Raw genomic sequence first — 17,653 nt, 5'->3', positions numbered from 1 at the left:
GTAAAGTACTCAGAAGTGTTTGGTGGCTGACATTTTTAGTTAAAAATTAAAAATTAAAATCGCAGGGGCACCGGGCTGGCTCAGTTGGTACAGCATGTGACTCTTGATCTCGGGGTTGTGAGTTGGAGCCCCACATTGGGATGTAGAAATTACTTAAGAAAACTAAAAAAAAAAAAAAAAAAAAAAAAAAAAAAAATTAAAATCACTTCTCTCTCTAGGGTGATAGTGGAACAGAGACTGCCTCTGGGGGAGGCAGGGGTTAACTGGAACTTTCTGGGATGACAGAAATGTTCTAGCTCTTGATCCGGGTGTTGGTTACATGGGTGTGCACGTTTGTCAAACTGGGGCACCCTGGTGGCTCAGTCGGTTAGGTTAACCCTCCAACTTCGGCTCAGATCATCATCTCATAGGCTGTGAATTCAAGCCTCACATTGGGCTCTCTGCTCTCAGTGTAGAGCCTGTTTCAGATCCTCTGTCCCCCTCTCTCTGCCCGTTCCCCACTTGAGCTTGCTCTCTCTCTCTCTCTCTCAGAAATAAATCAACATTTAAAAAAAAGTCATCAAACCATATAATTAAGATCTGTGTGTTTTACTGTACACAGCACTGCGTATCCCAATGAAAAACAATCACACCTACCTCTTTTTGCAGCTTCGTGCAATGGATTGTCAATGGATTCTGCCTGCTCGGCCACTAGATCGAAAAGAAAAAGTGCAAACCCAACAGTGAGCACACTGCCCAAATGACTCACGGAAGCCACCTGGCAGTCCCCAGCCACGGCCCTCACCACACAGCATCCCTTCCAATGTGGATTGAAAAAGTAGCAGAAAAGCAAACCGATGTTTCCCGCTTTAAAAGAAGCTGAATTATCCGTGAAATGAAAGCAAAGCTAAGCAGTAAGGCAACACCACAGCTATTGAGAGGAAGTATAAACAAAAACAAACGCGGCAATTAACTGGAAGCAAAAACAAACAGATCCGTGGCCTGCATACCAGTGTACTCAAGGATGCAATAAACGCAGTCACAAACAGGCAAAAGAAAACATCTGATGTTCAATTTTACATTCTGTAAAAACACCCTACTTGAAGACGGCTGAAAATAATTGTTTCCCTCGTGTGTGCGCATGTGGGGGGCACGCGGGAGGGGGAAACAGTTTGCCTCCTTTATTTACAGAGGGCAATCGGCACACCTACCTGCCTCTAAGGAAGGTGTGTTCTCAGTTGTCCTGGAAGCAGGAGTATGATCACCTGAAGACTGTGGTTCAAAACAGACTTCAGACCCACCCCCTCCCGCCCTAAAGAGCTGTATGTACCTGGACACTCCCTTGGCCACTGGGGATCCAAAGCAACAGAAGAACTACATGCTCAGTGTCTATGCCTGGCTGAAGTGGAGTGCATGGCGGAGGGAAACTGGGGATTTCAAAGGTTAGAAGAATGTAGAACTGCTTTTTTTTTTTTAACATTCATTTTTGAGAGACAGAGCATGAGTTGGGGATGCGCAGAGAGGGAGGGAGACACAGAATCCAAAGCAGGCTCCAGGCTCTGAGCTGTCAGCACACAGCCCGACGCGGGGCTCGAACCCACAAACCACAAGATCATGACCTGAGCTGAAGTCGGACCTGAGCTTCACCGACTGAGCCACCCAGACGCCTCACAAGTCTTTTTTAACCCAGAACGGTATCACCTTTAAATTTTTTTTTTTAACGTTTATTTATTATTGAGAAACAGAGAGAGACAGAGCATGAGCATGGGAGGGGCAGAGAGAGGAGGAGACACAGAATCCAAAGCAGGCTCCAGGCTCCAAGCCGTCAGCACTGAGCCTGACACAGGGCTTGAACTCATGAACCGCAAGATCATGACCTGAGCGAAGTCGGACGCTTAACTAACTGAGCCACTCAGGTATCCCCTTTAGACCAGGGCAAGTGGGGTCCCTGTGTTGGCCCCAGACCTCAGCTCTCACTTCCCCTCCTCCCCTCCTGGCTCCCCTGGCGTTGCAGTGCCTTCCTTGAAATCTTCAAAGTCTTCTGCCAGTGCTTGGAACTGGTGCCTGATGCCAGCCCCACTGTTCTAGGGACTCATCGAATGCTGAAGTCAAAGGAATCTTGGGAAGTGATTTAAATCAAACCTCTCATTATACACTTCCAGGGACAGCAGTTAAGTGCCTTCATCAAAGCCCCTTGTTATTAAGAAGTGGAAGAAAAAGGATTAAAATCCTGTTTGCCAATCCTGTGCTCTTTTTACTTTACTTTGCTGTTTTCTACATAAGTACTTTTGTCTGTTTGTCCCTCTCCCAACTAGAAGTGGCTTTGATGACGGGGCATGAGGCAGGCTAAGGGGCAAAGCACAAGCTAGCAACCCCCACCCCCACCCCAGCTGAGATTGTGTGATGTTCCTTGGACACTCCCAGCTACCCAAGAACAAAGGAAAGGGGTTTAAGTGCTTGCCATGGTAACATGGGAAACTAAGTAAATTCCCTTACTGACAAGTCCTTGAGACCGAGAGTGACCTCCCTCCAGGAGCTCAGCTGCCTTGATGATGACACTTTGCTAGGAGCAAAAGAGAACCTCAGCTTAACATTGTCCCAACCTCGAGGATCCTGTAAGTCTACTTCCTTTATCTCAACTGCCCGAGGATATATGCTGGCAATCATGCTCCAAGTTTATGGCCCCCAATAGGCACCTGAAGGGACCCATGTCTGAGGTTTTATTAAACAGTGATAAATGGTGTTTCCCTAACAACAGCTAGTCCCTCAAGGTCCTAGAAACGTTGCTTCCAGAATTCCTTAGAGACTTACTCTATCCCTGACCCCGTCCCAACCTGGTATATAAGGAGTTACCCGTCACAACCCTAGCACAGCTCTTCCTGCCCATGGGACCTGTCCCCATGCTTTAATAAAATCACCATTTTTGCACCAAAGACGTCTTCGAGAATTCTTTCTTGGCCATCGGTTCCGGACCCCACAAACCCCCCCATCACCCCAAAATGTCATTAGCTTCGTGGCAGGGGCCACATCTCACTACTCAAGCCCCTCCAACTGCCTTGATACCTGATAATGAACATAACTGCCCCACACGTGAATTAACAAGGCAGGGTCACTTCATCCCAAAAGAAAAGGCTAGGCTAAGAAACAAATCTGTGAGATGTAGTTTAACAGCAATAAATACATAAATTAAAGAAATAAAGAAATCTCAATAAATAAATAAGCAAAAAGAAAGAAAGAAAAAAATTTTCTAAGAGTTGAATAAGGGAGAGCCACAAGCGTTTCTTTCTTTGGAAACCTTGGGTTCTATCAAGAGTGCTACAATGCATTTTCTTAAGCCAAAGAATCACGTTCAAGTACCTGCAGTGTGCCTTACCGTTTAATTGACAAGAGGCTCACGGAGTAGAAAACGTCCTTCGTTGGCGATGACTCCACCGATTTTGCAGCCACAGCAGCAAGCAGAAAGCCCCAGGAACCCTCTAGAGAACTGAACGCGCAAAGAGCATACCCAAAGCAAAAGCACCACAGCCCTGCTTACCATAGTTGCTTGGGATCAGTCCAGTCTTGCCTTTGGAGGTGCCTTTCCACCAATTGGTATCACTCTAGTGAAAGAAGATTAAGATTCAATTAAGTGGCACCAAATCCAGTTTACAGTCAATCACTTTTAAAACTGTTTGGCTCACAGAGTGCACCTGCTCTACAAAATGTCCATCAGTCCTCGTCACACTGACCAAGCTTCCTCACCCCTACTTATGGATGTCCGTTCCCCTTATCATCAAAGTACAAATATACACACATAAGCCTGCAACAAACACAATACACTTCATCGCAGAGCCTCAACAGTCACACAAATCAGAGAGTATATGGAAGAGAAGATCACAATTACATTTAGTTTAAACTGGCCGTAGAATTTTTTGTCCCGAGTCTAGTTTCTCCAAGCTTCATCATTTTTTTTTTTCTAAAGATCACTTTATTTCACCTTTCTTTTTTGGGAAACTTTATTTTGGAAAAACTCACACCTATAAAAAGTAAAAAGAACAGTATAATACGCTTACATACACTCATCTCCCAACTGCATAAATTATTTCCTCGTGGCCAATATCATTCCATATATTTCCACCACAACTTCCCTCTCCTTCAGATTATTTTGAAGCAAACTGTAGACATTATATCATCTGTACATATTTCAGTACATATTCCTCAAAGATAAGGATTTTTTTCCAAAGACATTACCACAGCTTAAAATTTATTTCAATAATTTCTTACTACCATCAAATATCTAGATCAAGTTCCAAATTTTCCAGTTTGGAATCCAGTTTTTCACAATTGGGAATCCAAATAAGGGCCATACAATACGACTGATTGATTCGCCTCTTTTCTTTTAGTCTCCTCCAAGTTTTAAAACAAATTTAAAAAAAAATTTTTTTTAATGTTTATTTATTTTTGAAAGACAGAGAGCATGAGCAGAGGAGGAGCAGAGAAAGAGGGAGCAGGATCTGAAGCAGGCTCCAGGCTCTGAGCTGTCAGCACAGACCCAGATGTGGGGCTTGAACTCATGGACCAAGAGATCATGACCTGAGCCAGTCGGACGCTTAACCAACTGAGCCACCCAGGTGCCCCTCCCTCCATTTTTTTTTTTCACTTCTTCATAATACACTTGTTGAAGAAGTCAGAAACCAGTTTATTTGTTCTGCTGAGTTTCAAACAGTCTAGATTTTACCTATCGCATCCCTGTGTTATCAAAAATGTGTTCTTCTGTTCCCCATATTGCCTAGAAATCGGTCATTAGTTCTAAAGGTTTAATTAGATTTAGATTCAGTTTTTTGGGCAAGACTATCTCATAGGTAGTATTGATGTCTTCCACCAGGAGACAAATAATGTCTGGTGGTCTCTCTTTTTGTAATGTTAGTTAGCTGCTGGTATACATTAGCTGGATTCATTATTTCCTAGGGGTTGCAAAACCGTGACATTCTATCATGCCTTTTTCATTTGAACAGTTAGGATATCAGGGTGCCTGGGTGGCTCAGTCAGTTAAGTGCCTGACTTCGGCTCAGGTCACAATCTCATGGTTCCTGGGCTCGAGCCCCGCATCAGGCTCTGTGCTGACAGCTCAGAGCCTGGAGACTGTTTCAGATTCTGTGTCTCCCTCTCTCTCTGCCCTTCCCATGCTCATGCTCTCTCTCTCTGTCTCTCAAAAATGAATAGATGTTAAAAAATAAGATTAAAAAAAATAAACAATTAGAATCTCTCTTTAAAGAAAAATTTTCCCTCATCAACTTTCAGGTTACGCAGAGACAAAGTTCACAGAGAAAAGGCAGATCAATGCTAATTATTTTCCTTAACTGAAGTTGTCAGAAGACAAAGTTGGTTCCCTAGCATCCCCTGGGGGTGAAGAATTATGATGATGGGATTTTTGAAGTATCATTAGGAGCTTGTGAATTTAAACATCACAAATGCGTTTCAATTCTTGGGGACTGTTGCCCTGGTTGACTGCTCAAATTGTCCCACCTTTGACTAGTGACACCCTCTTCAACTTAGTTCCTGTCTTTCTAGGAACTAGAAAGTTCTGTCTTTGGAGGCTTCCTGGCTTCCTAATAACACAGAGTTCTGGGATTATCTTGTACCTCTGCTGCCCCCAGCCTGATAATAGCTATTTCTCAAAAGAGCCTTGTTCCTTTTCCTTTGAATGCAAATAACACATTATTATTGGGTTGGTCTTTTTTTTTTTTTTCTAGGCCTTTTCAAAGGACAGAGCAGGACATATTTTTTATTTTATTTTAGATAAAATACAACATGCTTGCAATACAAATGCAGAGCTAGAGGATTTTTACTTAACCTCGTTGATCTTTCATGTGTGTATCTTTTGTTGCAGGCTGAAAAATCCCAATTTTCAGTATCACAGACCTAACGACTCATTTGCTCTAAACCACAATGTACGTGCAGTGATCTCAGAATAGCAATGCCACCGCTTCTGCAACAAGATCATGACTGAAAACAGTTTACAACTGTTTTTTCTTGCCAGTCCTTTTTGTCCTTCCCGGGGATCTGACCGGGGATGTTCAGTCGAACTGCTGAGGTTTAAGGTGACTTGGGACAGCTTCTTTCTGTGTGGTTATGCCATTTACCTGCGTATCATTAACTTCATTTGATTCACTCTGCTTTTAAATTTCAGGGATTGCTTTTCACCATTTAATTTAATTTTATAACTATGCAAAAGTGTACATCACTCCAAAGTCAGATCTCCAAAACAAGGAGATTTCTTAAAAGTCTATAGGTTCCATCTATGTTCCCTCTACCCTTTTTTTCCTTCCCTGCCATAGAAGAAACTATTTTTAAATTTTTACTTTATGATTTCTCCTTTGATTTTTTTGTTTTAAGTTGAAGAAAATAGTTATACATATAACCTCTCTTAGATAAATAAGGCATACTATCCATATCTTTTTACTTTGTCTTTTTCCACTTAAAGTACTCCATAATAGCATTTAGAGATAGTCCTCATTATTTTTTATAGCTGCATAATACTCTGTCTGTGGATACACCAAAGTTTTTTCAACCATTTTCCAAGTGGTGGACATAAAGGCTACTTCCAATTTTATACTATTATTACAGATTGTACTAAAATGAACAAACTCAGGCGTATATATTTCTGTACAGACACAGCTTTAAATAATGTACAATATTACAGCTACACAAAATAGTCTTATGCATCTTTAGCTGATATGTGGTATTACAAAATATTAGCTAGACTTACCATGTCAGTAATGTAGATAATATCACCCTCCTCGAAGTACAATTCATCTGGCTGAAAGAGAAAAATAGAGTGTGACTTCGTGTGATTTTTCATGAATTAGAATCCAATGATTATGATAACAATTGTATGAATTTCCAATCTTAATGTGCCTTGTAGACAATGTGGCTTTTATATACTTAAGTCTGCACACAGACCACATAACAATACTCTACTGACAAACTAAAACGTGTAGAAAACTGAATTTTTCCTGGGAGGAACTTCCAAGAATTCCATATATAACATATAAGAATTCCTCCCTATGCACACATCTTTTATATTCTTCCACAATGAAAGCAAGGCATTTTTGTATCAAAATAGAATATTAATAAAACTTCATCCTTGTAAATGTTCTAAAAGGTGATATGTATTTTTTCATAAAAGGATACATGTCTAGAACTTAAAACCATGAAAACCAGCCAGAGGCTTGGCTCTCATCTAAATGATTAGGCTTCAATCCTTAAACACTTTCAGATCAACATCTGCTACCTGCTTATTTTGACGAAAACCATTACCCTAGCTCTTCATGTTCAGAGAGAATGAACATTTTATATATAAGAATAGTTGATACATAATTCAACCATTAATAAGGTTGAAGAGGTGGAATAAAGGAAGCAGGAACTCAGCCAGTCCAGACCACAGGCAGCTCTCAGGGGTTCGTGGATTATACAGGCAATAAGTGCTCTGGCTTGTACCAGCCAAATGGCCTGCAAATCTCGGAATTAAAGCCAGCTGCTCTAATTAAGCACCTTTTTTTCTATCAGTACATAGCACTTACCAGCATGACTTTATGACTCTACAGGACAGTGCCTATTAGGATCAATTTTCAGATACTGGGAAATATTTACATTGTCATGTTGAGTGAAAAATGTGGAGCACAAAATTTCATATAGGAGAAGATCACAAGTAGGCATGAAATATGCATAAAAAGTTTTTCCAAATCTTCTATCATGAGCATGTATTACTTTCATAATTTTGGCTGGAAAACTATTTTTGAAAAGGGCTTTGATATCTCTGATTATCACTACCGTTCCATACAAACGAAAGTTATGTTGGTGAAGCAAATTATTTCATCCATTCATTTTTCCATGTCTTTATCTCCTGTCTCAGTAGCACTGGGGCGGTAAATGTGACTCAGAGCTATTCATTTATTTAGTTTCAAAGCTGATCTATATTATCATTATAACTATTTCCTCCTGAATATAAATGAAGACTATAGCAGCTATATCATGCTTTAAGCAACTTAGACACTTAAATACATTCAAATACAAAAAGTACCAAATGACAATCAATGATACTAAAAAAAAATGGCTGAGTTCCTTTAAAAGGTGCTTCCTGAGAGCTACATTTACAACTGATTGACCGAGTCTAGACTTAGACACAGCATGAGCTCTGTAAAATTAGTAGAACCTATTAGACTTGATGACATAGAGTTTAGTATTATTTCAAACAGGCATTTAGGGCAAAAAAAGTAAAGCCTTCTAAGATCTTCTCTCATCGTTCTCTATAATGTTCTGGTGATCTGTGAGCAATAAACTACCAATATGCAATGAATATAGCAAGTAATTAGGGCAACAAACTATTTCTTTTAGTTATTTCCCTGCCACCAACTGGATCACTCCCAGAGAGGCTGGAAAGGGGACGCACTCCTCACCAAGCACCCTAGCTACACACAGCGGCCATCCCCGTAATAGTAAGGTTGGCCTCTGCTGGCAATTTTAACACCACTGGAGTGTACCTCCTTGAGATGACAACAAGTGTTAGGAGGAGAGACTGAAGTTGAATGGAAGGCAGTAAGGAAAACAGAACATATGTGAAAACTTAGTATTTTTTCTGGAGGGACTCTGAGTTTCCTGAAATTTCAAAAGACTTCAATGGCTTGAAGAGCTAGCTCTCTGGTCTTAGAGCCATTCTGAGCCATTTTCACCCGGTAACTCTCCAAGATCTAACCTTGCCCACTTATGCCTAATAAGGGCGATTTCATCAAAGTTAAAGATCATCTCTACCTACGATGCTAGTCTCCTTCTAAAATCACAAAAGTCAAGTTTGCCTAAATTTCCATATTTGATAAACCCATTCACCCTTCAAAGAAAAAGGCATATTTTGAAAAAAGTGCTGAACAAAGAGCGTAAAAAAAAAAAAGCACACGCACAAAAATCCCTGTGATTGGTCCTTCTTAAAAAAAAAAAAAAAAAAGAAAAAAAGGAATAAAGCCCAGAACAATGGAAAGTAAGTGCTTAATGGGCTGAGGCTTTTCTTTTGGGAAGATGAAAATGTTTTGGAACTAAGGTGGTGGCTGTACAACGTTGTGAATGTACTAAATGCCACTGAATTGCCCACTTAAAAAAATTTTTTTTTTCAACATTTATTTATTTTTGGGACAGAGAGAGACAGAGCATGAACGGGGGAGGGGCAGAGAGAGAGGGAGACACAGAATCGGAAACAGGCTCCAGGCTCTGAGCCATCAGCCCAGAGCCTGACGCGGGGCTCGAACTCACGGACTGCGAGATCGTGACCTGGCTGAAGTCGGATGCTTAACCGACTGCGCCACCCAGGCGTCCCCTGAATTGCCCACTTTAAAATAGCTGGTTTTGTTATGCGAATTTTTACCACAATTTTTAAAAAAGCAACTTAAAACAATAAAATAAAGATAAACTTAAGGGCAATAAAGCCAAGAGCAGTTAAAACTCTTAATGTCTTTGAAGTAATTCTTGTCCTTTGCCGTTTGGTAAGAACGCACCATTTGGAAAATGTCAGTAAGTGCAGTCATTTCGAGACTTCTCAGCGATGCTTCGGTTTGTAAAATAATGGCTGCTGTTCAACAGTGGTGCCTGCCACAAGCCATCCAGTAGGTGAGGCTTGTTTTTCAACTGAGCAACAGACCGTCGATTTCAGTGGGGGGGGGGGGGGGGGGAGGGGGGGGAAGAAAAAAAGGGCTCACCATTTTTGCCTCCTGAGAAAGGACAGTGGACAGTTTATTCTCTTTTTAATCGATAGCTTCCAGACGGATAATGCTACTTCCCATAAAATATCTTCTTCCAAAGAAACCAGGGGCAGTTTTTCCTAACCTAGCAAAGGAAACGGTCTACCAAATTCTTCAGTCTGTCGATGGCAGTAAACTTGATCTTAAAACTGGATTGTACCTACGATATTCACACTTTCCTAAAGGAAAGTGCTTGCAGGGTCCTTAACGTAAATGGTTTGATGAGGGTCTGCTTTTAAATTGCTGGCATCATATTCACGGAACAGAAATGGGAACACAGTGACACAATCAAGTAAGCACTTTCTTTCCAGTTTGTTCTTTGGTTTCCAACCACATTCCTCTTTTCCTCTCTCCTTGAAGAACCACAAGGTATCAGAACAAGGAAACAGTTGGCCCTGGAATGTTAGAGCAATGAGTACAAATTTGGTAATATACGTTCTCATTCCTCTTCCATATATTCTTGGTAACGTAGGATTCCTGAGGCATTAATCTTGTGGGTTTATGAAAATATGTGTTCTGTGGACACTGTTAAAGAGACGATAATGTAGTTTTGAAGCTTTTCAGATTTGCCAACCTGAAACCCCAAGAATTAATAAAAAGATCTTTAAAAAACAAATCCTCCACGGATGTTCTCATTTAACACTGTGTAGTACTATCATGTGCCAGGCCCTAGTCTGGACAGTTAAAACTATCAACCAATTTAATCCCCAGCAGCAACGCCGGGAGGCGGGTGTTCCTCTCATCAGCACGCTGTAGATGAGAAACTCGTCCAAGGCCACAGAGCAGGTACATGGCAGATGCCGGACTTGACCCATGACGGTCAGACTCCGGAGTCTGCTCTTCACCAGCACCTGTGCTTCCTCTCTCACACGAGAGTTCGTGCAGGGCCATTCCTGCTCATCACGGGGTCATGACCAGGTGAAAAGGTGGTGGCCACGTTCGCCCCTCCCCCTCTCCCCCCCCCCCCCCCCACATAACGAAGCACAAACCCAACACCAGCACCTGACACTTGCAAAGCACGCTCCGCCTCCCTTACCCATCACAGCAACCCACGAGGGCAGGGCTGGAACACGGGCATAATCTCCATTTCATAACCAGGCTCAGAGGGCTGCGGAAGAGCTGGCCACAACTCACACAGTTAAGGGAGTGGCAGGGTTGGCTCCGATTTCAGCTTCTGGAATCCCATTCTGGGGCGCCTGCATCTACACAGAGTGCTACAAAGCCCTAGTGAAGCCCAGAAAACACGACATGACGGCGCGGGGTCCTGCTGGTTTCCCTTGAGAAATCAGTACACAGCCAGCACCCAGAAAATGCTGTTCTCTATCAGCACATCTAGACACTGGTCTGTCCAGTCCAGCCAGGTCTCTGTGTGAGACTTTACTGGACTGAGGATTAGGCAAGAATTAAGAACCAAACAGGCATGGGTGGTGCCAGGACTACCCTGCCTCCAAGCCTGACAGAAGGGAAATGGGGTGGTAGGAAGAACCAGGAGTGACAAAATGCCCAGTGTTCTACCTGTTCTGTGGATCACCGAGACTAGTGCTGTCTCTGTATGGCCCGAGGACAGAAGAGGGGTGACAGGCTGGCCCCAGGCCTCCCTGGGATGCGGCGCTTGTCGGCAAGTGTCCTGCAGAGTCCAGCTCAACCCTTCCATCCTGCCTGGCCCCCCGTGACACTGAGGAGGCCAGGTCGGTTCAGGATGTAGCAGGGGACAGCTGTCCCTCCAGAGGAGATGGCTACTGAGTGATATGGGAGAGAGAGACGCAACTGAAATTCCCTCTTCGTCCAACAGAAATTCTTATTCAGGAAAAGAAATGTGAAACTAAACTAGCTCTGGGATGAGATTGCAAAGACTGAATAACCAGCAGAGCACAGGCACTTCGGCAGTCGGGACAACGCTCGGGAGCTAGAGGCTACTTGCCTGGCCAGACACCTACCTCCCCTTTAACATCTGGACCGAGGGGAGGTGGAAAGGGACAGAGTGTGGGGGCAGCAGGCGTTGGGTAGGGTACTCATTACTGCCCACCCAGTACATCCTGGGTGAATTAGCAGCACTGCCCCACAGCTGAGGGTCCCTGGGCCAGGGATATTAAAAAAAAGTAACACTTTAAATACGGACTATTCAAGAAACCTAATGAATTACATATCCATTTTCTTCTGCATATTCAACACTAAGATTTTTTTTAAGTTTATTTTTGAGAGAGAGAGAGAGAGAGAGAGAGAGAGAGAGAGCGCACAAGCAGTGGAGGGGCAGAGAGGGAGAGAATCCCAAGCAGCTTCCGCGGTGTCAGTACAGAGCCCGACACGGAGCTCGAACTCATGAACCATAAGATCATGACCTGAGCTGAAGTCAAGAGTCGGATGCTTAACCAACTGAGCCACCAGGCGCCCCAATAATAACTAAGATTTTTGAAAAACAGTAGCGAGATTCCATCCTGGAGCAGAGTTGGATGTGAATTAAAATAATATGTCGACCAATCGAAACTATTTGCTAAATGTCTATGAATACAGCGACCACTACTCCTCCTTAGAGTAACAGCAGCTTCACACAGTTAATCACACCTAATCTCACGTAAGTTTCACTAAAACCCTATGAGATTACTGTTATTTTCACTTCACAGAGGAGCACACTGAGGCACAGATGTTAGGGAATTTCTGACTTTCCCAGGCCATATAGATGCTAAAGAGGCGGCGTGGGTCCTAAAACTTATGGCCAGCTCTGAACAGCCTTGTGTTCTGCTGCCCTCCTAGACACGTGCTGGTGAGCAGGACTGAAATGCCAAGTGCGTAAGTTCAGAGTGGGGAGAGGCACCCCACTCTTAGCTGGGTTAATCAGAGAGTCTTCATGGAAAAGGAAGTATGGTCATGGTATTAGAGCCTAGAGAGAGGCAATACCATGAGTCTAGAGATGGGTTCTACAGTACATCACATCCAGACTGGAATGGTCCAAGAAAGGGAAGGAGCAGAGAGAGGACTGGGGGGCTGGAAAGGGGCTGGCCCACAGGGACTCTCTCCTACGTCAAATCGAGTTGAAGCAGGTGATGGGATCAAAGCCACATTTTAGCTCTGAAGAATGCAGATGGAATGGGGAGGCTGGAGTTCATGTGCCAGAAGCAAGACAAGGCACAAGAGAACCAAAGGAGCGGGAGGTCAGTGAGAAAGGACAAAGGTGACGACCAACAGGACACTGGGAGGGAAGAGGGTATGATCAGGAGTCCCGTCCCAGTCTCAAACTGAGTACACGCAGGTCCCTTCCTGGAGTGAGGGAGACTGCCTCGAATCATCGATTCATTGACCAGTCCAGGAGGGCAGCTGATGAGCAACGCCCCCTCCCACACCAACTCTTATCAACCTCAGGGGTCTTGCAACCTAGGAAACAACTGATTAGGACAATGGGACTCCTTCCTGTGTGCTGGGGACAAACACAAAGACAACAACTTCTGGGCCTCATACTTCCTCACCTTTTTCTGTCCCTCGCCCTCCCTCCAAAATTCGTACGTTCAAGTCCTAACCCTCAATACCTGAGATGTGAGTGTACGTGGAGACAGAGTCTTTTTTTTTTTTAATGTTTATTTATTTGTTTTGAGAGAGACCACAAGCCGGGGAGGGACAGAGAAAGAAACAGGGAGACACAGAATCCGAAGCAGGCTCCAGGCTCTGAGCTGAAAGCACACAGCCTGACGCGGGACTTGAACTCAGGAACTGTAAGTCGGACGCTTAACCAACTAAGCCACCCAGGCGCCCTGAGACAGGTTCTTTAAACAGGTAATCAAATTAAAATTAGGTCATTAGAGTGAGCCGTAACCTATAATCTGACTGGTGTCCTTTTAAGAAGAACAGATGGGGGGTGGGGGGAGAAGAGCAGACTGGAAAACAGACAAGCACGGGGGAAGACCACGTGTGGACACTGGGAGAACGTGACCATCTACCAGTCACGGAGAGACGCTTCAGAAGAAGCCGACTCTGTCAACACCTCAGTGTGACCTCTTGCCTCCAAAATTCTAAGAAAAATTTCTGTCGGTTCAGCTAAGTAGTCTGCAGCACTCAGTTACGGCAGCCCCGGCAAGCTAACGCCCTTCTCGTTCCTTCCCCACCCTCACCGACACGGAAGAGATGCCACTGGGGCTTCCCGGTGAGAGGAATGAAAACCAGAGATCTACCTCTACCCGCCCCCCAACCCCTCTCTTGTTCCAGGAACATCGTGTTGATTCAAGGTCATTGGAACACGAGCACACTCCGTATCGGCTGAATTCCCTGCTGCCATTTACTGGTGCTCCCCACGTGCTAGGCTTGAAATACTCATCTCAATCCATGCTCACAGCAAAACTCTGCAGGATGGCTACTGTTATTCCCATTTTCAAACGAGGAAACAGATGGCCACAGGCTAAGGCAATTCGTCGTGAGTACACGACAGATTTGGAATCTGAAGGCGGGCCTCAGCCTGACGGACGTGAACCAACGCTCACTGACACTTGTTCTGTGCTACCTTCTGAGGCGTCCGACTCGGGACGACAGGGTCCAGGACAAGCCCAGACAAAGCCGGCAGCAAGCTGACTGCCTCTGGCAGGAAGGCTCACATCTGTAGTGAGTAAGGCCACAAAGTCAAGAGAGCAGTGTCCTTGCTGGGTGTCTCTCTCCTCTGCCTCCTGTCTGGACACCCTGCTTCCCTACTCTTGCTCTCCGGGATGGTTCCCCACACCTCAGGGAGAGTGATTCTTCTAAAACTTAGCTAATTGGTCCTGGACTCAAAACCCTCCCATGTTCCAGGGCCTGGAGGCCTCAGTCAGGTAAGTGTGCAACTCTTGGTTTCAGCTCAGGTCATGATCTCAAGGTTCATGAGTTCGATCCGCACATCAGGCTCCGTGCTGACAGTTTGGAACCTACTCGGGATTCTCTCTCTCTCTCCCTCTCTGTCCCTCCCCCACATGCCCTCTCAGTCTCTCTCAAAATAAATAAATAAACTTAAAAAAATTGTTTTAATTACAAAAAGGGGGGCACCTGGGTGGCTCAGTCAGTTAAGCATCTGACTTCAGCTCAGGTCATGATCTTGTGGTTCATGAGTTTGAGCCCCGCATCGGGCTCTATGCTGACAGCTCAGAGCCTGGACCCTGCTTCAGATTCTGTCTCCTTCTCTCTCTGCTCCTCCCCTGCTCACACTCTGTCTCTCTCTCTAAAAAATAAATAAACATAAAACAAAACAAAACTCCATCTTACCCAGGGCAAAATCCAAATGAGCCTTATGAGGCCCTACATGATCTGCCTGCCCTCTCTCTCCGCCCAGCCTCTGTGAACCCATCTCCTAACTCCCTCTTCTTTATACGTGACTTTCTAAGTTGCTGCCGTCCCTGCTGTTTCTAGAACCTGCCAAAGACGCTCCTTGCTGTTCCCTTGGCTCTCTCACTTTCCTCAGGTCTCTACTCAATCGTCACCTTTACAGAAAGGCCATCTCCGAACACCCTGCTGAAAATAACGCTCTTTTTTCTCCACTAACCTTTTGGCCCTATATGCTCCTTATTTTTCTTCATAGCACTTACCAGGCCCTCACAGTCATGTTCATTTGTTATCTGTCTCCCCACACTGGGGATGGCAGCTCCATGAGACCACCCTTTCTGTTGATGGGGCACTATCTCCAAGGCCTGGGCCAGGGTCCGACACATAGTAAGTGCTCACTAAATCACAGATGGATGGGTGGATTGATGGATGGACACCAGAAACTATAACAATGGAGAGTGTACACAGCAGAAACACAGAAAATTGCTCTAGACAGAACAAACTGAGGGTTGCTGGAGGGGATGGGGGCGGGGATGGGCTAAATGGGCGATGGGCATTAAGGAGGGCAATTGTGCGCGTTGTATGTAAGTCATGAATCACAATTCTACTCCTGAAACCAATACTACACTGTATGTTAACTTGAATTTAAATAAAATCTTGGAAAGAAAAAAAAAATTGCTCCTGATGGTTGGTAAAAGGTGCCATTATGATGTGGCCTGAGGTAGTGGGTCAACAGAAAGAACAAAGAAGGCCAGGGTGAGAGTCACAGGAAGGATGACTAAGATAAGGTCATGTACTTTATATGCAGGCCACTTGGTGATTTTTAAAGCAGGTGGCGTCACCATGCAGGAACAAGCCACACAGGATGGACGACACAAACTCAAGGTGGGGAAGACATTCAGATCAATTCAGGGACTCAGCTTTCACACCTCTGGACCACAGGGAAGTCAATGAACATCCACTCCTATGAATCTTTTACAGCTATCAAAGAAAAGGCCAGAGGAAGTGTCTAAATGAAATGACCTTAGGTTTTTATGCCAGTTTTAAAGTTAAAAACTCAATACTTACAGTTCTGGGTTCAAATGTATAAAGAGCTCTGAACACTTTAACTTGCCCTAAAAGAGAGGGAACAGATAAACACATGATCAATTCTTTCATTTTTAAGTTTACTCTAATTTTTTTTTAATGTTTATTTATTTTTGAGAGAGACAGAGCATGAATGGGGGAGGGTCAGAAAGAGAGGGAGACACAGAATCCGAAGCAGGCTTCGGGCTCTGAGCTGTCAGCACAGAATCTAACACGGGGCCCGAACCCACAAACCACGAGATCATGACCTGAGCCAAAGTCAGACGCTCAACCGACTGAGCCACCCAGGCACCCCTTAAGTTTACTCTAAATAGCATTATCCATTATATTCTTCAGAATACCCTAATTAAAAGCCCATGTGAGAAATTTATTTTGAAATTAAGTGCTTTTTTTCAGCATAGAAGGTATTTTGTAAATATTTGTTAAATAAAGGTATGAATAAACACACACCTCTGGGGATGATTTCGCCTCTCCTTCTCAAAAAACAGGAACTACACAATTATTTGGACTTCAGTTCTGTCCTACATAGAGCCCTTCCAGCCCTAGGATCTAAGTTTAAGGTAAGCATTTAACATAAAGAGATATTTAATGTGACAATCAATGGTGGTTTAGTATTATTAAATCAATTATTTAGAACTTTATATTTTCAAAAAGAAAAGAAAAAAACATGGAGAAAAATAGTATCGGTTGGATAAAAATAAGATTCCGTTAAGTCCCAAAACAGAGTGCAATAACTCAGCAAAGAGGAGATCATATTCATGAAAGCTGTCCTCCACTCTCCCAAACAAGATCCCTATTAATATGCCCCTTCCCTGTGTTTCCATAACACCTTATGTTAGAATAAGTGATTTGCTGGCCTGTGTCATTTGGGAGCAGGAACTTGGACCTGTTCAATTTCCCGGCACCACCTAGCATACAGTATGAACTTCATAAATAATTACTAAATGAATACGTAAGAGAACAAATTCAAACAGTAGGAAGAAGTCTACAGATAGAAAAAAAAAAGAGATCTTTTATGAAATAAATAGATTTAGAAGGAATATCAAAATAGAAGGACTACCTATTTAAAATGTGATAACTCCATATCAGCACTACAGAACATTTATTTATTCATATTTTTAAAAATTTTTAATTATTTATTTATTTTTAAAGAGAGAGAGAAAGAGAGGGCAAGCAGGGGAGGGGCAGAGACAGAGGGAAACACAGAATCTGAGGCAGGCTCTAGGCTCTGAGCTGTCAGCACAGAGCCCAATGCGGGGCTGGAACTCACGAACCGCGAGATCATAAAATGAGCCCAAGTCAGGTGCTTAACCGACTGAGCCACCCAGGTGCCCCGCTACTACAAGAACCTTTAAACATGGCTGCTTCCTACAAGAGCACCATTCAAAAAAGTGGTCTCCAAGATGCAACACAAGAGGACTATTTTGGAAGTTATTTACATTTTTGTCTTATTCTTTTTCATTCCTATTTTAATTTGTTCCATATATTACGTTTTATAATATAACAACTTAATAGGATACATATGCAACTGGGAATACACATATATTTAT

General features: G+C 43.5%; 1 protein-coding gene across 1 annotated transcript in view; it reads right to left on the bottom strand.

Annotated features, from left to right (window-relative positions):
• OSTF1 (osteoclast stimulating factor 1) overlaps positions 1 to 17,653 on the bottom strand; it is a 57,348-nt gene that overhangs the window by 15,634 nt on the left and 24,061 nt on the right. Inside the window, exons 2-5 of the mRNA XM_047102264.1 lie at positions 16,086 to 16,132; positions 6,728 to 6,778; positions 3,515 to 3,578; positions 637 to 690 (exon numbers count right to left, since the gene is read on the bottom strand). Of these exons, the coding sequence (XP_046958220.1) occupies positions 637 to 690; positions 3,515 to 3,578; positions 6,728 to 6,778; positions 16,086 to 16,132 (216 nt within the window). The remainder of the gene's footprint in view (positions 1 to 636; positions 691 to 3,514; positions 3,579 to 6,727; positions 6,779 to 16,085; positions 16,133 to 17,653) is intronic.

Source organism: Lynx rufus, unplaced genomic scaffold (genome assembly GCF_022079265.1).
Source record: "Lynx rufus isolate CCGP_SWC_20201006 ecotype Redwood Valley unplaced genomic scaffold, mLynRuf1.p SCAF_10, whole genome shotgun sequence".
NCBI lineage: Eukaryota > Metazoa > Chordata > Mammalia > Carnivora > Felidae > Lynx > Lynx rufus.
The sequence above is the reverse complement of the archived record's forward strand: the minus strand, read 5'-3'. Positions and strand labels throughout refer to the sequence as shown.